General features: G+C 45.3%; 1 protein-coding gene across 1 annotated transcript; it reads left to right on the top strand.

The window, feature by feature from the left end:
- The first annotated feature begins 8,530 nt into the window (after positions 1 to 8,530).
- Positions 8,531 to 16,848, top strand: NPTX1 (neuronal pentraxin 1). Its single transcript, XM_029599199.1, has 5 exons — positions 8,531 to 9,033; positions 9,495 to 9,699; positions 11,049 to 11,293; positions 12,247 to 12,426; positions 14,305 to 16,848. The coding sequence occupies exons 1-5, from the start codon at positions 8,587 to 8,589 to the stop codon at positions 14,524 to 14,526; spliced, it is 1,299 nt and encodes a 432-aa protein (XP_029455059.1). The 5' UTR covers positions 8,531 to 8,586; the 3' UTR covers positions 14,527 to 16,848.
- The last annotated feature ends 3,592 nt before the right edge of the window (positions 16,849 to 20,440 follow it).

Below are 20,440 nucleotides of genomic sequence, written 5' to 3'. Positions count from 1 at the left end.
CCCAAGGGTTCAACCTTCTGGGGAAACGGCTGGTATAGGTGAAGCTCCTGCTGGTTCCACCTCAGGACATGTCCACCAGCTGTCGGCATGGGCCTAGTGGGTTTGCTCACTAGGCTGCTTGAACCACTCCATAGCATCAAGGGTCCACCCATACTGGATTCGTCACATTTTGAAAACATAAAACCAATATAAAACCAAACATAATATAATATAAAGACAAACTACTTAAAACAATAAATTAAATAATATGAAAACATACCCTAAGATGTACAACTATGCATTAAAGGATGCTATTAAGCCAGCTATAGCACTGGACATTGTAAAACCAGCTGCCATACTGCATGATTAGCATTATATAAAATTGAATGTGGATGCACTCTAAAACTGGAAATCTATACAGTCCAAGGAAATTACAACCTGCCATAATATTGCCTGAATAAAATGTTGTAATACCAGATCATGATTAACTCAGCAGTGATTCCATAGATTCCAAGAACACATATACCTGATGTCTATTAAACTATAGTAAACCTGCAGTACCAACCTAAAGCTGTTATTCATCATTAAAAGCCTTTTTGAACAAAAATGTCTTTATCTTTTTCCTGAATGCCTTAATGCATACTTCAGATCTAATATCATCAGGCAACCCCATTCCACAATTCAGGGCCAGCCACAGCAAAAGTATGCTCTCAAGATTCACACAGATGAAATAATTTAATGGAAGGGATTTCTAATAATTGTTTTCCCTGAGATCGAAGAGACCAGCAGGGAGAATAGACTTTAAGCAGTGCCCTAATTGATACTGGAACTATAGAATGCAACACTTTGAAGATTAGTAGCAAGATCTTAAATCTCACTTGCCAGATAATAGGCAGCTAGTGCAAAGATTTTAATTTCAGTGTAATGTGCTCCAATTCTGAAATCCCAGTAATTCAAAAAGGATTGCTGGAACGAATGGCAAAGTGGGTAGGATGATATGTTAGAAATCCTAGCAGAAACACAGATAACCCTGTAGCTGGGTCTATATGGCAGGCTGAGATTACAGCATTAAAGTAGCAGTGGGTCTAACTGGTAGACAGCATGTAACTTGTAGCAATATAAGGGACTTATACCGCTAAGTGGCGGATCCTTGAATACTGTGTACAATTCTGGTCACCACATCTCAAAAAAGATATAGTTGCGATGGAGAAGGTACAGAGAAGAGCAACCAAAATGATAAAGGGGATGGAACAAGCTCCCCTATGAGGAAAGGCTGAAGAGGTTAGGGCTGTTCAGCTTGGAGAAGAGATGGCTGAGGGGGGATATGATAGAGGTCTTTAAGATCATGAGATGTCTTGAACGAGTAGATGTGACTCGGTTATTTACACTTTTGAATAATAGAAGGACTAGGGGGCATTCCATGAAGTTAGCAAGTAGCACATTTAAGACTAATCGGAGAAAATTCTTTTTCACTCAACGACCATAAAGCTCTGGAATTTGTTGCCAGAGGATGTGGTTAGTGCAGTTAGTGTAGCTGGGTTCAAAACAGGTTTGGATAAGTTCTTGGAGGAGAAGTCCATTAACGGCTATTAATCAAGTTTAATTAGGGAATAGCCACTACTATTAATTGCATCAGTAGCATGGGATCTTCTTAGTGTTTGGATAATTGCCAGGTTCTTGTGGCCTGGTTTGGCCTCTGTTGGAAACAGGATGCTGGGCTTGTTGGACCCTTGGTCTGACCCAGCATGGCAATTTCTTATGTTCTTTTGTTCTTATCTAGAATTTCTACTGAAAATGTGGACCCTCACATAACTGGGTCTGTCTGGTAGGCTATGTGCTTATGATGTCAACTGGGTCACTATGGCAGGTTGATAGGCACCATCTGGAAAGGCCACAGGGACCTAGGAGGTCACACATTCAGTCAATGGCCATTCTGGCATTGGTAGTTGTTCGGATTATTGCATGGCCTTGAATTCAATGCATTAGGTTTATCCTGGTTGGGAATGAAAGGTTTGGGCAGAGATGGAGAACTGGATGCTGGGCTATATTTGCCAGGAGAATTTTCTGGGAGAAGTTGGTTGGAGGGAGGGTAAACAGTGTTGTTTTGTCTGTGGTGTGGTTTTTGTTTGTTTTCTGGTTTATTATTATTTATGTAAATTTGTAAACTGCATTTCTTGATTATATTACTTTTATGAATGTTATTAATGTGATCTGCATAGAATGTATATCATAACTCAGCTGGATAAGTTCTAACCGGCTAAGTTACTTACCCAGTCAGTTTAGAATATCTACCCCTATGCTACTATGTAACTGCAGGGGCTCAGCTCCCATTTCCTGCTATATACAGACATACACACATATAACTAGAGTATATACCCATACATAACCAGAAAATGACACACTGTACAGAGGGTCCACAGACACATATTCACCCCAGACCTATGAAAGAGATACACACAAATATAGAGGAGGATAAAAGTACAAAAAAGCAGAGACATCCACACATGTTCTTACACTCACACAGCAAAAAATATATAGGATGATCAGAGTAAGTTTTCTCAGTAGTAATTAATCTGCCTGCACTGCTCCCACTAAACATGTTCCACATCCAAAGATGTGCTAACTACTGCACCAAATCCTGAATAATGCCAAAAATGGGAACAGGCAAACTGCAGAAACTCACAATGATCCTGGAATTATTAATCCCGGGGCAAATTCCCCTTCTGTGCAGAATTTACAGTTTTGGTGCAGAACTTGGGAGAAAGGCCATGAGCAGAGCCCAACCCATTTGCAGCCGAAGAGTAGACAAACCCAGTGGGCCATGAGCGGAGCCCATCCCACTCATGGCTGAAGAGCAGCTAAGCCCTGTGGGCTGTGAGCAGAACCCATCCCACTCTTGGTGAAGATCAGCAGGCCCAGCAACTGTGAGCAGAGCCATCTTGCCTGCAGCCAAAGAAGGCACAGGAAGGCCCAACATGAGAGGCAAGAAAGCTTGTGAGCCTGTGTGTGAGAGAGAGGATGTGTACATTGAGGGGTTGTGTATGGCTGTGTGATTATGATGGAGAGAGAGAGAGAGGCTGTGTGAGGGAGTGTGTATATGAGTGAGGGTTGGGGACCCTTTATGTGTGAGTGAGAGTGTGTGTGTGTATTAGAGGGATTGTGCATGTGTGTGTGTGTGAGAGGAAAGGTGTGTGTGTGAGAGAGAGGGAGCCTGGTGTGTGTGGGTGAGAGAGAAAGATAGAGGTAGCCTGTTTGAGAGGTGTGTGTGTGTGTGTGTGTGTGTGTGTGTGACAGAGAGAGGGAGCCTGTGTGATAGGGTGTATGTGTGCAGGAGAGAGAGGGAGTCTGTGTAAGGGTATGTGTGTGTGCATGTGCAAGAGAGGGAGCCTGTGTAAGGGTGTGTGTGAGAGGATGGTACAGAAGGAGCCTGTGTGATGGCGTGTGTGTGTGTGTGTGTGTGTGTGTGTGTGTGTTTGTGCATGAGAGGGACACAGGGCTATATGAGAGAGGGCTCAAACTCTGGGAGTGGATGGCTGGGGAGTGGAATTAGAGTGGAAGGGGTTGAGCCTAGAGGGAGAGGGGAGAGAAAGTGGAGAATAGAGTAGTTGGGGTCTAAGAGGGCAGAGTGAAAGAGGTCTGGCCAGGGGAGTAGAGTAGGGAAATTCTGCTCTAAATATTTTAAACTCTGCAGCTTTGAGTAATACATTTTCTGTATTACATTTTAAATTAATTACTCAATATAAAGTATGCAGAATTTTGCAGAATTTTACATTTTTGTGCACAGAATTCCCCCAGGTGTAAATTATTATTCAGGTTTAAAAATGGCCTCCATGGGGCCACAAATGAGCTCAGCTGCTCTTGGATTTGAATGTCCACAGTGGAAATAGGTGCCATGAATAGTCCCATACTATATCAGAAACACTGTATGGACCAGATTGGCCCAGACAGATCTTGCCCAAATCTGAGAGCAGAATTCAATTGAGTAAATATAGAAAATACTAGAAGAATGCTCTTGCGAGCATAGACCCTTGCACCAAGGTGGAGTTGGCACAACCTGCAGGGAGGAGTCCTGCAAGTCCCCCCTGTCAGCTGACTGACTGTGGCAGAGGCTTCACCTATACCAGCCCTCATTCCCCTTAGCTTGAGCCTTGGGTGCCAGAGCCAGCAGGTCCAGGTGGGGGCCTCTGCTGACCAGCTGGATATCTGCGGAGATGGTTGGGTCTCAGGCCAGGGACCGGGGCAGGCTGGGTTCAGGCAGTGGTTAAAGCAGCCAGTGTTCAGACGTGGTCATGAGTGGTTAGTGGCAGGCGGAGTCCAGGCATAGTCATGGGTCAGGCAGTGGTCAGTGGCAGGCGGAGTCCAGGCATAGTCATGGGTCAGGCAGTGGTCAGTGGCATGCAGAGTTCAAATAGAGCTGAGAGTCAAGCAGGCCAAAGTCAGAACCAGAAATCCATCTGAGGGCAAGCAGGACAGATAGGCAAGCATGGAAATGAGGAACAGCACAGACGGGCAGGCAAAGATACAGAAGACAATGAAGAACTAAAGATTGACCATAAGACAAGGAGCTAACAGAGAACTGAAGACTGACCATAGGATAAAGACAAAGACCAGGAACTGAAGAATGAAGACCAAGGACTGAAGAGACAAAGACCAGGAACAGAGGAATGAAGACCAGGAACACGCTGAGGCAACTTGTTCCACTTATAGTAGTGAACCTATTGCCGAGGCATCTAGGTGCAGGAGAACTGCCCTTATATAAGGCAGTCTTGAGGAGGTCATCAGCAGGGGTCGCGGAGGCTTTCCCGACATGGTCTCTTGAAATCTGGAACTGAGATACGCATGCCTAGGGATGGCGCTGTGCGCAGAGAACGGCATCAGAGGAGAGGCTAGGAGCAGCGGCCTGCCACGAATTCTTATGGGGCCTTCCCTGTTGTTGGAGAGGGTAACTTTGGGCTCCGGGCTGGAGGTAAATGCAGTGGTCCACAGGCCTGTCCCACGGACCACCAAATGCACCAAATGCCCACCATAAATGACAGGATTTGAGAGTTTGAAAATTTCATGATGTAGCAAACATGGCTCAAAAACTTGAGAGGAGTACTCCATGGCATACACAAAACGTCTAAATGTGTTCTTTACATTTGTGTGTAAATGTGTGTGTCTACTCATTCCTCAGTCCTTTCTCCCTCTTTCACATACTTAATCCTTAGGCCATTCTCCCCTTTTCTGCTGGAATTACTCTTCCTTCAGTACTACCCCACCAAGGCTCAATCATCCTCCTAAGCATCCCTCAACAACCTCCTTCAGCCTCAGTATTCCTCCTTCAGCCTTTAATGATGTTCCCCTACTCTACGTTGCCCCTCCATGGCTCATTCTCTTTTCTAGGTAGAATGGATGGATAGCCCTACCCACTGCCTTAATTCCCTCCCAAGTTTCAGTAGCCCCCAAACTTAATTGCCCTGTTTGTGTTTGGCGATGGTGGTGGTGGGGACAACTGCCCCCTTTCAACAACTTGAAGAGGAACAAAACTGAAAGGCTAAAGCTTCTGGCTGGCAATCTGATTGTCTGATTGTGTGTCAACTTGTTGAGAAGCCGGAAATTGTATGATGTTGGGATCCAGTTGTGGGGGCACGATAGACAGACAATGGCTCTTATCACATAGAATGAAGTAGATTCACAGAAACCTGGCTGGGCAGGGAAACCGTGTGACCAACAGATGACTCAATAACGTCATTCAGATAATTTCTCCCATTTTGAAAAAGCCATTTCTTTCTAGCAAAACAAGTCCCCTCTCTCAGTGTCTTTCCCTGTCACACAGATTCCTTAGAGTCTATTACACCTTCTTTTATTTGATAGACACAGAGGGACTCTATTTTCTTCCCCTGACTATATCATAGTTTGCAGCTCTCTTCTTTGATACTGTGAATCTCTGTTTGCTCCTATTAATTCTCTTTCTTCTAATTCTTTCTTTCTGACCCTCTCTCATACTCAGTCCCCTTCATCCCACCTATCTCTCTCTCTCTCTCTTCCTGCTTTGCAACAGAGATGTCTGTATTACTTTCACCCTAGCCTGGTTGGCGAAAACATCTGTTTCTCATAGCACCAGGCTTGCTGGTAGCCTGAGCATGAGCGGAGCCAGGAGGCAGAATCACCTGCCCCCATTCGCCAGGCATGCCAGGGAGTAGACTCAGTCCCTAGTGGAGAAGGAAGACACCAAAGCCATTCTCTCATTTCAAACTTGTGAACACCTTCTTCATAAAAAAAAACCCAAAAATCCAAGACCTTTCAGATCCTCCCTCTCCTCAGCCGGCCTTACCCCACCTTTCCAGCTGCTTTGAGGCCTTTGGAGGGCTGAAGAAACCTTGAGACTGAAGAAGCCACCAAGCCAAAGATGATGTGGGCTCAGGGCAGATGCAATATTTCAGGCACACAGGGGCTTTCCTTGTGTTCAGCAGAGCTGACCTTAGATGGATGCTGGCCCCAAGGTCAACCAAAGGGGAGCCCTGAAATGCTGAAATGAAAGTGCTAGGGATGGGGCTACTATGGCAATGTAGGGTCAGGGTCCCCCAAAGTGCACAGCCCCCTCCCCCACCCCCAACCACTCAGGGCTCTGCATGCTTAGGAGACCTTAATCAAGTGGTCTGCTCTCTCCACACCTCAGTTTACACTCCCTTTTCATCTCTCCCTCTCCCTCCACTCTCTCATACTCAGAGTGCCGCAATGAAATCAGCTGATTGGTAAAATAATCCACGGTCTGATGGATGAGTGCACACATACCCCCCCCCCCCCCCAATATATAGGAACCTTCATTTTATTTTACTTTGCTGGAAATTTGTCAGTGATTATTACAAGAACAAAAAAAAACCCTGGATAAATCAGTAGAAAAAAAAAAGACTTGTCATTTTTTCTGCGTCAAAGTCATTATTGTTCGTGTGGTAATAAACGCTGACAAGTTCCCAATAAAAAATAAAATAAAAAAACTGAAAAGCACCTACTTACACAGGGCTAAATGAGCACATATTTACCGAGAGGCAGGCGCACATTTGCATGAGGCACCCGCTTGTCAGTGACTCAACTCGGTGATCACGGGCGTTTGTCATCCTAAAGGCTTTGAATCTTTCCTGTTATCCCTCGCTCCAGCCCACAGCCTACGTACACTCATGCACGGTAAAGCAGTGGGAAATGCCCGTGACCGAGAGGTGGTGCGATGCCTTATTTTATTTGGACAGCTTTTCAGAAGGCAGGAAAATCCTCTCAGGGGTCCCGCGGCACAGGATCAGGAGCCCCCCCTCCCCCCCCCCCTTCCTTGGGATTTCTGGCATCGCTTGACATTTAAGGTGGTCCCAGCTCTGTAACCGGCTGGTGCTCAGGGCAGTCTGGACGGCTGTGAAAGGCCTTCCGACGGCATCAATCTGCGTTTAAAGTTTAAGCAAATACAAACGTACACAGTTACATCATTTCTCTTTCACCGGGCTGCACGGTACAATATGATTCCAACCATACCAGACCGAGTGTACACTCAGCGCTGGGCAAACCTAGTCCGATCACAAACCTCTTGTGCCCGGGAACCATCCACATCCCCGCCTTACAGGTTCTCGGTAACTGGCGCTGCCTTCTCTGTTATGGAGATGTTTTCAGCCCTTGCATGGTCTTTTTTTTTTTTTTTTGTATTGAAAATTTTTTATTGGCACAAATGCATATACAAAACAAGAGTACAGTGCATAACTCCATGGTTACTGCCCTTGCATGGTCTTTTGCCCTGCAGGGCAGGACTGGGTCTTGTTAGCTCCCTCCCTCCCTCCTCCGGGCTCCCGGAGGGGGTGGGAGCTGTGCAGCCTCGGGACCCTCTCTGGGCAGGGCGGCCGCTCTCCCTCCCTCCCATCCCCGGCACACACCCGTCCCGTGCTCCCGCTGCCCCGCGCGCTACGAGCGCGAGCGACTCCCCGGAAGTTACCTTCCTGTCACCCTTCTCGGCAGCGCGTTAGTCTCCAGGATAGTTCGCTTTTTCATGTCCCCTCCTTTTCCCCTTGTAACTTTTAGATGTTGCCCGGTAATTCCGGGGCAGCGTCCCTTTTCCGCCTTGGCTGGCTGCAGTGTAATTAAGGTGACGTCTCGCGGGCGGCAAGCAGTGCCCGGGGTATCCGAGCCACGGGCAGATCCGGAAGCTCAGCCTCCCGGACGGGTCCGAGGGGGGCAAGAGAGGAATCAAGACCGACCTCCTCCCTGCTTCCCGCTCACAATTTCCTACTTTTTTTTTTTTAAATCCCGTGACATCCTGGCTCTTAGTTTTGTTTTGCAGTTCTGTAAGTGCACCGGATAAGGAGGATCGGTTTTCAGATTTCACTTAGCTTTGTCCGGGAAACCGAAACCAGTGGTAAAAAAAACCCCCCAAAAAAAACCAACCCAACAAAACCGTGCACAAAACATACAGTGAAATGAATGCGTGCGGTGCGTCCTTAAGAGCTGGCGGGGCGATCGCCAGCCTCCAGTCCCCCCCCCCCCCCCCCCCCCCGTCCCCCCGCTGACGTGTGCTGCAGCCTCCCCGCCCGCATATAAAGCGGCCGCCGTACCGCAGCAGGCTGGCGGATCAAGCCAGGCGCAGTCCCAGCCATGGCCCCGGGAGTCTCGTGGCGGGGCGCGCTGCTCTCGCTCTGCTTCCTGACGGCGGCTGCCGCCCAGACCCGCTTCATCTGCACCTCGGTGCCGGTGGACGTGGACATGTGCGCCGCCTCCTCCGCGCAGGGCGGCGGCCCGCCCGAGGACGCCCAGGCGACCTTGCTGCAGCTGCGGGAGACGGTGCTGCAGCAGAAGGAGACCATCCTGAGCCAGAAGGAGGCCATCCGCGAGCTGACCGGCAAGCTGGGCCGCTGCGAGAGCCAGAGCTGGCCGGAGCCGGCCCCCGGCGGGCCGAGAGCCGCGGCGGGGGCCGAGCACAGGAAGGAGACGGCGGCGTCCAAGAGCGGCGCCGGGGAGCTGTCCAAGGTGCCCGCGGCGGAGACCCTGAGCCAGCTGGGGCAAACGCTGCAGTCCCTGAAAACCAGGCTGGAAAACCTGGAGGTGAGTATCCCCGGCGGCTCAGGGGGGCTTCGAGTCCGTCCCCCCCCCAGCCAATTCGTACATCGGAGAAACCAACCTCCTCACCTTCTGCCTCCCCGCACTTAATCCTTTCTCACCTGCAACATTTGTTACTTCCATGCCAAGCATGGAGCTAATAACTACAAAAAGAAAAAGAGAGACAGAGAACATCAAATATCTTACTTAAATGAAGACGCATTTAAGTATATTCACAGCAACACGCGCCTTCCTTCTACTTTAGCCAAATGATTAGATTAAAAACAAAGTTGAAAATGGAGAGGAAAAGTGCCATTCTCCGTTGACTTGCACTGGATAAGATCCAGTTTAGCGGATACAGTAACGAACGGCAGGGCTGGTGCAGTGAGAGGGGGGGAATGATGCGGAGTCCATTCGGCTCCGTTGGTACTAACAACCCCAATCGTCTTTCCTCCACCCCCTTGCAGCAGTACAGCAGGGGTAACTCCTCCGTCCAGACGAGCAATCTGAAAGAGCTGCTGCAGAACAAAATCGATGACTTGGAGAAGCAAGTCCTGTCCAGGGTGAACAGCCTGGAAGAGGGGAAAAATCCGAAGAACGAGTCGGAGCAAAGGAGCAAAATAGAGAGCACCTTAACCTCTCTCCACCAGAGGATCACGGACCTGGAGAAAGGTAACGCAGAGAATAACCAGAGCCAATGTCTAGACCTTATCATGCCAAAAGGTACAATTTATAAATGTAAAACCGTGCAGGATTTGTCTAGGGGTGGGCGAGAACTCTTGTGGGGAAGCAGAGAAAGTCAATATTTTCTCACGGATAATAGGATCTGTAGCTATTTTCGCATTTATTTTTTTTTCTCCGTGAAGCCAAGACTTTTTTTAAAATTCTGATTATATTGCGGTTATTTTCAAAACCCGACATGAAAATATCAGGACAGATCCGTGCTGATGGGGGAAGAGCAGATTTTTAAAATATTTATTTTAAGGAACTGCCTATACAAATACAAAGCACCAAGGTCGGGTATACAGCACTGATATCAATGAACAACAGAAATAATTATTACAATATCGTAAAGAAAGTAATATGCTACCTAAGAAATACAAAAAAAAAAGTTAAGAAAAACTATGCAGAACTGACCTAATTTACACCGAAAATTATACTAGAAGAGGTCGAGTTTCCTTGCCCAGTTCATTCCCCACGTTTGCTCATATCCCCATCCCTCCTGCTTGCCCTTCAAGGCAAAGGAAATCTTTTTCCATTACCGCAATTTCTGCTCTCAGCAGCCCTCCAGTGATTTAAAAGCGGTGCCGATTTCCTGGAGAGCAGGGTTTAAACCAAGAAACAACTAAGCTAGCTGTGGGGGAGTCCGGAGCCTGATTCCTGGGCTCCTGCTTCTCGCCCCTAACGTCTTAAGCAGAGCGAAAACAAACGGGAAAGCAGCGCAAAGGGCGGCCGGCGGCACCCGAGGAGCGCGCAAGCATCCGCAGGTCTATCCTCTAAGTGACCTAGGACGGCATTTTCCGCCATGTAAGCAGTTCCGGATTCCCAAACTTCAGCAGACTGTGTAATTGTGCCCATTCAAGCTTGCAGCCGCTTGGATGCCTCCGGAATATTGATTCCTGTTTGTAATCGTCAGCTTTACAGCGCGCGCAAAAAAAAAAAAAAATCAAACAAGGTTGTAAGAGGGGAAACTGTTCCCACAGCCCAATGCATGTTACTGGGATTCGATGGGAATCTGCTGGGGGTGGGCGACTGAGACCAATAGTGCCATCTAGGGGCTGGCCACAGAAGGAAGTGGAAGGGGGGGGGGGGGAGTTCATGGTGGGGGAGAGGGGAAAGAGATGAATAGCAGAGTGATGTCTTTAGAATAAAGAGGGGGTGCATGGACTTGGCATCTATCCTAATTCCGTCTGGGGCCTGCTCTGCACGGTCTCTGTGCAATGGACTTGCCATCTCTTCTGCGGCTGCTTGCACAGGGAATGCACTCTCACTAACGAAAAAACCCATTTTCTGTTGCTCAGGGCAAAAAGACAACAAAGCCTCTGATAAGTTCCAGTTAGCCTTTCCCTTGAGGACAAACTACCTGTATGCCAAGGTGAAGAAGAGCTTGCCGGAGATGTATGCCCTTACGGTCTGTATGTGGCTCAAGTCTAATGCCTCCCCCGGGGTGGGAACCCCTTTCTCCTACGCAGTGCCGGGCCAGGCTAATGAGCTGGTACTCATTGAATGGAGTAACAACCCAATGGAGATACTTATCAATGATAAGGTAGGTCAAAGAATCACGACCCCCTATTTCCCTATAGGTGTTAGTGCTGAGGATTCTGCGGCAATCCCTGACAGTACCGCCTTCCTCTATTCATGAGTCAAAAACCTCTCCCCTGCTACTTCCTACAACTAAGGACTCCATACTGTCTCCCTTTCTCCCTGCCATTCCCCTTTCCCATTTGTTCTCTCTTTCCTTGTTTGTTTCAATGCAATTCTTTCTACCTAGAATAGAGTTGCCATCTTGCTCCAGATTTTCAGGATAGGTTGATGCAGTCCTGGCTTTTACCTCATTGCAAACTGGGCGGACACCTAGACTGCCAAAAATGTTGGGGGTGGCAAAATCCCAGAGCCAATACCATCCAAAAATTGAATTCTGTGCTGGAGCCACTGCCGCTGATAGGTGGGAGTGCTGCTGTGCTGGAGGTAAGTTTGGGGAGGGGGCGAATGACTGAAGGTTCACCTCGGGCACCAAATACTCTTGCAATGGCATACAGGAACCTTGCGCTGGCTCTCACTCAGCTATGCATTCCTTAAGAAAAGCAAAACTACAAGTTCCTGCATACAGTAGGGTAAAATCAGGAATAAATCTACCTGTTCTGAAAATTTGGAGTTAATTGGCAATTCTAAGCTAGAAAGGTTTTCAAAAATCATCCTGGTTGATAGTTATGCCTTTTTTTTTTTTTTTTTGCCAAAGGGTTGATTTTTTTTAATTTTTATTTTATTTATATCCCACCTTTCATGACACTTCAAAACAGATTCCATTCACTTGCTGTAGGTACTGATAAAGGGACTGCTGCCTTTATTTCAATGTGACAACAGGCAAGCTAAAGCTTTGGTAGTTGCAGGTTTGTTTGATTCAGGGTACTGAATGGTTTCTGCATTTTTTTCTGTATATTCAGTGCCTTGTTTAGATTTGGCTCTTTGTGTTGAAATAAACTTTTGCCTTCATTCTAGGTCGCTAAATTACCCTTTGTAATTAATGACGGTAAATGGCATCACATCTGCATCTCTTGGACAACCAGGGATGGAGTGTGGGAGGCCTATCAGGACGGCATGCTGAGAGGGAATGGGGAGAACCTGGCACCTTATCATCCTATCAAACCCCAAGGTGTCCTTGTCCTGGGCCAGGAGCAGGTAAAATATATGGAATAATCGATTGTGAGCATTGTTAGTTGGTGCTGAGGATTCTGGGGAAAGGCATGGAGAAGTGGAAATGATTTGCCCTGTGTTGAGGAGGAATGGAATGAGCAGGTGCATTTTTTTTTTAGTTTGTTTTGCCTGTTGAAATAGTAATGTGGATTGTTTACGATGGAGCTAAAAGCTTCTGTAATACGAAGATCATCAGCCTGGATAAGCAAGAAGACCTGAAAAAAAATCTGGTATATAGGTAGGTAGTTCCAGGGCTTCCCTAACCTGTCCTGCTGACCCTACAGCCAGTCGGGTTTTCAGGATATCCATAATGAATATGCATGAGTAATTTGCATACACTGGAGACTCAGCAAATATATCTCATTCATATTCATTTTGGATATTCTGGAAATTAGACTATGGGGTCACCAGGACAGGTTTTGGAAGCCCTCAGGGAATTTGTACACATGGGAGATCAAAAGAAAAGTGAACCCCATATCTTACAAAAAGCAGACATGAGGATATTTCATTTCTGAATTCACAGAAGGGAGAAAGAAAGAGACATACTTGGACAAAGAGAGAAACAGAATGGCAGGAGAGAAGCAAGGCTGGTGTGGTGCAGCAGCCCACAGCCCACAACTCAAAGCTCTTTGTGGAGACCTGAATCATCTCAAAGAAACCTCCTGTTTAGCAGTTCAGTATGTAGTAGATCAGAGGTAGGCAACTCCAATCCTCGAATGCCACAAGCAGGTCTGGTTTTCAGGATATCCACAATGAATATTTATGAGACAAATTTGCATGCACGGCCAACATTGTCTGCACACATCTCATGCATATTCATTGTGGATATCCTGAGCACCAGGCCTGTCTGTGATACCCCAGAACTGGAGCTGCCTCCCCTAAACCAGACGAACAGATATTTCCAGGACGTTTTCATGGACTGGGGTTCATGAGTTATAAAACAGTGCAACGTGAGCAGAATGATTCACGTCAAGGATGGTGAATGCCAAATAAAAAGCAGCAGGAGTGCAGTTGTTACCTCCAAGGGTGAAGAGAGAAGGCAGCTGCCCTGAACTCAGTACAAAGTCATGCCATGCAGACCTTAGAGCCTTCAAAACCGTTTGATTCCAAAGTGCATGTTCATTCTTTTAAGAAACTGAGCGTTATAAAGGCAATGGGTTCTTTTTCCCCCCAAATCATCACCCAGTAACCAAGGCATTGCCCAGTAACCAAAAAGTATGCATTTCAATTTCTCATTTATTCAAAGTGCTTGTGTAGCAGTTCAGAGCATCAGAATCCTTTGCACTAATCTCCATTTTATGTGTCTGTTCCTGAAATTAGGATTTGTTAAAAAAAAAAAAAGGTGAAAAGGAAGCATGCTACTCCTTAAGTCAAAGAAAACAATCAGGGACAGGAAGTAAACCCTTCTGCCCTATTACTTAACACTTCTATAGTGCTACTCAATGTATGCAGCACTGTACAAAAAACATATGAGACAGTCCCTGCTCAGGAGAGCTGACAATGTAATCAAGACAAACATGCAGGGCAAAAGGGACTTGGGGAATTTGAATGAACTGGAGCAGTGTTTCCCAGCCTTCTCCTGGAGGCATGTTGAATGGATCTGGTTTTCAGGACATCCATAATGAATATTCATGAGATAGATTTATAAAGGTGTGGATACACTGAGTCTCCAATATTTGCAAATCTATCTCATGAATATTCATTGTGGCTTAGCATGAAAACCAGGCAGGTTAGTTGTGTCTCCAGGACAAGGGTGGGAAACAATGGGACTAGAGCACAGGCCCCCTCCTCAAAATGTTATTTGTGCTTCTTAAAACACTTATTAAAATGTCTTTTTTTGTTTTGATTTACATTTCTGTAAAGGACACTCTGGGAGGTGGATTTGATGCTACTCAAGCTTTTGTTGGTGAACTTGCCCATTTCAACATCTGGGACAGGAAGCTCACCCCAGGGGAGGTCTACAGCCTAGCCACCTGCAGCAGTAAGGCTCTGACCGGAAATGTCATAGCCTGGTCTGAGAGCAGCATTGATATATACGGGGGGGCCACCAAGTGGACATTTGAAGCCTGCCGTCAGATCAACTAAAAACAAACTTTGGGGGTGAGAGGCTTCTTTTTCTTTCCCAGCTTAAGCAATTATTATTATTTAACCTTTTCTCTCCCTCTAAACTGGGATGAGCCAAGGATACCTTTGTTTTTCCTTTTTGTGCAAAGAAAAAAAAGCAAAAAAAACAAACAAACTCTCAACATAAAGTCACTCATATTACATAAAGATATCACTTTTCTGTCTTGGAAGCTTGGTCTAAGTTTCTCAGGCATAATTTGAGAACTAGAAGGGAGGCAGCAGCCTACTTTTCAGGTGAGCAGAAATCGCTCTTGGTCTGGACTGAGACCCTTCTTCCATCCTTGCAGAAACCTGAAGGTTTGATTTCAGTAATTGCCAACTTCGTTTTAAAGCCTGAGTGCCTTGGGCTGGTGCAAATCTTCAGTCAGGACATTTGTCTTCATTTGCATACTTTTTAATGCACACATTATTACAATAAATGTCTTTTATGCAGTTGGTTAAAGGCAACTTTGTCTTTTGGCAAATATTGTTATTTTCTACTAAACATTGTTCTGTATGAATGGCTTGAGCCTAATGTAGAATCATGCACTGACAGCATAAAATATTTACGTTGGAAAAAGCCCATCTGCTTTTTACAGTTTTGCTATAGGATAAGAGGATGGGTCAAGGCAAAACACAATGCTTTGTATTTCATTACTTTGTAATGATGAAATAGTCTTTACCCTTTAAGGAAAAAATATATATTTTTGAAAGAAAGACAAAAAAAATCACTTAAATATTTGTCAGAGAAGGGAGAGAAATTCCTTAGGTGGTCTGCCTTTGTAAACAGCCCTCACACAGTAAAATAATTTTCTATACTTTTCTGATGTACGAAAATAATCGTGTGACTTACAAAGATTACTCTCTGTAGCCGTTTTAATTGGAAGCACTTCCCATGAACAGAGAGTGGATCTGCAGTAACCATTTCACCCACAGGGCTGAGTGTGCACACTTTACCTATGCTTACCAAGATGATCAGAAGGTTACACGACATTTTAAAAATTCTGCTACAGAAAATGCTGCTATTGTTTTTAGTTTTGTGACCAACAATTAATAGTTTACTGCGTAGGCTGACGTGTTAATTTCTTTCTTTCTTTGGTTCTTTTTTTTTTTTTTTTACACATGGATTTCTTAAGGGTTGGGATTTTTGCTTTCTGTGATTGCATGCTTCGATGGGCTTGCTTGTATTTATTGTTAAAGAAGTCTAGATTTTTGGCCACTAGTTCATACTGAAATAATCGACACACTTGCACCAGTAAGAAGCCTTTGAAAGTCCAAGGGTGTATGTAATATATAGATAGGTTTCATGTTTCTGTCCCCACCGTATAATATAACTTGGGAGCTGTCCATTCAGCACCAAACAAAATCACATGGGCCAGATGTACAAAGGGATTTCTCCCAAGGGCCTAAAATACCAAGGCTTTTTTCTTCAGTGTGTCCATGGGACAATAACTTAGTACATAAGGCCCATATTCTACGAGGCAGCTGAAAGATCTTGAAACCAAATATTGTGAGTGTTTTGCCATCTCTTAATCGAATTAATATTCCCACTTGCACTGATGCTACATGCCTCTTCTCAGGTAATGAGATTTATAGAAAGATATCGTTGAAAGATCGTGTCATTTTTGCCTAACTACTGTGTGACAGTCCCAAATGCATCTGAAGTGTTTTACCTAGGGACTGGTCTTCTATGCGGCCCTAGTGGGTTTATTAGATTCTATTCATTTTAAAGCCTTTCTCCTTTTGATAATATAGTGTTCTGTCTCTGTAAAAGAAAATTTATTATCAACTAATGTGTTTTGTATCTCAAATAATTATATATGCAAAATTAATTCAACCTATTGATCCCTTCAAAAATAATCTTTACAATTCTGCCAATTACTAAAATGAAGCACCTTTAAAAACAATCAAAATATGTTTTATAGGTTTTTTTTTCTTTGTTGGAATCCCTGATTTATTTTTGGAATATTTAGATCACCCTTGGGGCTCCACCGCTCCCCAAAATTTCTCTTTGGTGGGTGGAAAGCAAAGAAGGAGGCTTGCATAGCCTATCAAGCCAGCTCCAGAGCTGACCTAACATTGCTGATCCCAGTCTGCATGAAAGGGCATGTAAAAAGCAATTCTAAGCACATGCTGTATTGTAGGGCTGAACACATTCAAACCATAGTAGGACTGGTCAGGTAAGACCATCAGGAAGAGGTGTCAAACCGCAGCTGGGGCTCTCAGCTTAAAAAAAAAAAAAAAAAAGTTAAACCAAGAAAAAGCCATGAAAATACGAAAAAGGAGGAGAAAAAAGCATTCACTGAGCAAGAACTCACAAACGCACTACAAATCTCAGCTAAAAGCCAGCTATTCTTTGCAGCCAAAATAAGTCTCAGGGTACAAGCTCTGCAACCTTATGGTTCTTAAAATTTTGTGAGTTTATTTGGTTTCAGCTGACAACAACCACAGTTGAATATTCTGAGAAAAAAAATAAGAAACGTAAAAATAGTCTACTGTACCCCAGATGTATATGGTTTGACAAAATAAAGTGGTTTATAATGTGTATATACTGTATATTATTGAAGAGAATTACTGTATTGTACTATCATTCTATGCTAGCCAAAGCTGTAAATTCCCCTCCCTAACTTGCTGTCAATCTCTTTGTTTTAAGATAAGTTCCTTCTACTGATGACAGATCAACCTGCATTCACTTACCCAGATTTATTCTATTTCTACTGGTGTTTGTGCTTTTAAATTCATTTTCTTGCTGAAATTAAATGACTTGTTGAGTTTATTTTTACACAATAAAGAGTGAAGAAAAGCATTTTCACATACTTTTATTAAGTTCTCTTATCATTAGCTTCCTGTCGCAAAATGAATGTGTGTGTGTGTTTTTAACAGGCCCTTGTAATTTAATTTGATTGTTGTAATCAGTGACAATGCACACCATGTCTCTCTAACAGTTGTGTTCCTATATAGTAATTCCCCTACAAGTGCTTTATTTATTTAAAAAATGTATAATTGAACAATTATGGGATCATTCATTAACTGAAATGTTAGTGAACAAAAATAAACCATAGGATAGAATTGAGATACTCTGTATGCCTGCATTTCAAAGATTGATCCAAGCTAATTCTCCCTTTCTGAATGTATGTTGGGCTCCATTAACAGCCAGTAGTATATGGAGAGAGCAGAGCAACCTCTCCTTTTATCTTCCTTGCAGGGAAAAACAGAATTAGTGGGGGAAAAAAAGTTCCTTGAAAGCTTCTGCCACTCACACACACGCCTTATCTGGGCTCCTGGGCTTAAGATTCTGAAGCTCACTGAATTGGATTAATGTATGGAGGAATGCCTGGGGATGGGTAGGGTCTCAGGTCAAAGCAGGGGAAGATCTCCGGGAGGTTTCTGAGAGTCTCCTCATTTCATAAATAGGTTAAAGCAGGAACAAATGTAATTTATTATTCCCCATAAACAAAAAGAAAGCAGATACGTCTGTAGCAATAAATGTGGAACACTGAATTATCATCTGACAATCGTTTCTACAACTCCCTTCCTAGGCACCCATTAACATACTGCAGATATTTATACACCTGGCAGTGTGTAATTTCAATATGGAAAACATTTTCAACATTTGTTCACTATAGAGAATCCTCTACAGATCTGAGGGTGCACTAGCAACAGAACTCGTTTTACTCTACACTAAGGGGCAGATTTTCAAAGGGGTACGCGGGTAAGATACCCCCCGAAAACCTGCCCCAAGCTCTCCTTGTGCACGCTGAGCCTATGTTGCATAGGCTGCCGGTGCGCGCAAAGCCCCGGGACGCGCATAAGTCTGGGGGCTTTCCTGGGGGGGCATGTCGGGGGTGTGTCGCAGCCAGCATGTCATCGGGGACATTCTGGGGGCGGGGCCACGGGCATGGTTCCGGCCCGGGGGCGTGGCCACGGCCTCCGGACCAGCCCCTGGACCGGAACATGGTGCGCCGGCAGCCGGCCCAGCACGCGCAAGTTACACCTGCCTCAGGAATAAATAACTTTTGGAATAAAGGTAGGGGGGGAATTAGTTAGGGCCGGGGGGGTGGGTTAGGTAGGGGAGGGGAGAGGAAGGTGGGGGGAGGCAGAAGGAAAGTATCCTCCAAGGCCGCTCCGATTTCGGAGCGGCCTCGGAGGGAACGGAGGCAGGCTGCATGGCTCGGCACGCGCAGGCTGCCGATTTTGTGCAGCCTTGTGTGCACCGACCCCTGATTTTAAAAGATATGTGCGGCTACGCGCGTATCTTTTAAAATCCGGCATACTTTTGTTTGCGCTGGGTGCGAGAACAAAAGTACGCGCGTGCCTACTTTTCTAAAATCTGCTCCAAACTTTTTAAGCAAAAATGAAAGAGACCAGCATAACTCAACTATTGCATCAAGGCTTCACTTAATTTAATTTCAACATGAAGTTGAATAAATATGAAAATATTTCAAATTAGTATAACTCGGACATTATTTAGCTTATGAATGCTTGTTAGCCTTAGCTGCTAGAATACCAGTGCAGGAGATGTTTCTCTATGTCACATGCCCAGGAATAGTTTACCCAACTACCACCGCATGACCATTGTGGCAGGGTGACCACATGGAAGTCAGGAACTGTGCTCACATGACAGAAAGGTGAAGCTTACTCACAGGATGAAAGGTTTCACAGATACAATAAGCAAAACACAGCTTCAGTTAATAGATTAACTAAAGAATTTTCACTGTGCACAGGAAACTCTTGGAAGAGAGAGAAAGAGAGAGAAGATAATCCATCTGGATGAGCCTGGTACATTGTATAATATCATGTGCATGTGTGTGTGTCTATATACAGATATAACAGATTTGGACAGAATTATCCTGATGAAAAATAATAAACCTCAGTCAGAAAGAACACACAACATATTTGGATGTAGTGCCTCCATTATATGAAAACATTTCTCATACATAGTCATTGTGGAAATCTTGATAATCAGACTGGCTGGGGATTCCTCAGGATTTGAAAATCCTGTTGCATGGATATTAGAGCAATTGAGCAGTTTTCTGTAGGGGCAGAAGAGGAATGAGCAACCTGGAAAGCCTAAACCACCTTTATATCCAAGCTGGCAGGTCAAGAGCTAGCATGGCAAAATGGGGAAACTCTATCAGACCTGTGACGAGAGACAGCCTATGCAACACCTTCTGGTCTGCCCATTACTTGAGAATGGCCAGGCCCAGAATTAGGTGCAGGAGCATTGCCACTGCTGCTATGCCTCTATCCAGCCCTCCCTCTTAGCCACTTACCTAAAGCGGCAGTGTGTCCTGGTCCTGTGAGAACAGTGGCAGCAACTTAAAAAAAAAGAAATGTATAGCAGGGGCCTGCAGCTGCCTGCCACCTGCTCAAAGTCCCGTGATGGCCCTTCCCCCTTCTCCCACGTGGCTTCTTGTTACTATGGAAACCCAAGCGAGGGGCAGGGCCTCGATCGGGTGGCAGGCTGCTGCAGGCCCCTTGCTGAAGTTGAGGATTTTTTTTTAAGTTGCTGCGGCTGCCGCAGGTGGAGAATAGCGCCACTTTAGGTAAGCAGCTGGGAGCGGAAACACCCTTCCTCGCCTATCGGGAAAGGGGAGTGTCCGCCAGCCCCTGCGGTGCCTACGGGTACCAGAATGAGCACTGAAATGTGTTCAGCAATGGAAAGAAACAGGACTCTGGTGGATGGATATCCAAAGCAAGAGGAGGACATGTTTGGGAAGCGCTGGTCTCACTTATGCGTGACTCTGTTTCACGTGGAGCTTCTGCTTTTCTCCAGGGCATTTATAGTAACTAAATCCATTGGATGATGTTGCTGTATAGAGAGAAGAGCCATTTCTGTCACTGTCAGTAGTATACAGAATTTTTTATCCTACCTTCCAAAGGGAAAGATAGCATA

The sequence above is a fragment of the Rhinatrema bivittatum genome, chromosome 4 (assembly GCF_901001135.1).
Source record: "Rhinatrema bivittatum chromosome 4, aRhiBiv1.1, whole genome shotgun sequence".
Lineage (NCBI taxonomy): Eukaryota > Metazoa > Chordata > Amphibia > Gymnophiona > Rhinatrematidae > Rhinatrema > Rhinatrema bivittatum.
The sequence above is the reverse complement of the archived record's forward strand: the minus strand, read 5'-3'. Positions and strand labels throughout refer to the sequence as shown.

What these genes read in the sequence shown, in the direction of transcription:
- NPTX1 (XM_029599199.1), top strand. Translation starts at nt 8,587, where the DNA reads ATGGCCCCGGGAGTCTCGTGGCGGGGCGCGCTGCTCTCGCTCTGCTTC. An exon ending in GATCACGGACCTGGAGAAAG is followed by an intron (nt 9,700 to 11,048) that starts GTAACGCAGAGA and finishes TCTGTTGCTCAG; the next exon opens with GGCAAAAAGACAACAAAGCC. An exon ending in AGATACTTATCAATGATAAG is followed by an intron (nt 11,294 to 12,246) that starts GTAGGTCAAAGA and finishes CCTTCATTCTAG; the next exon opens with GTCGCTAAATTACCCTTTGT.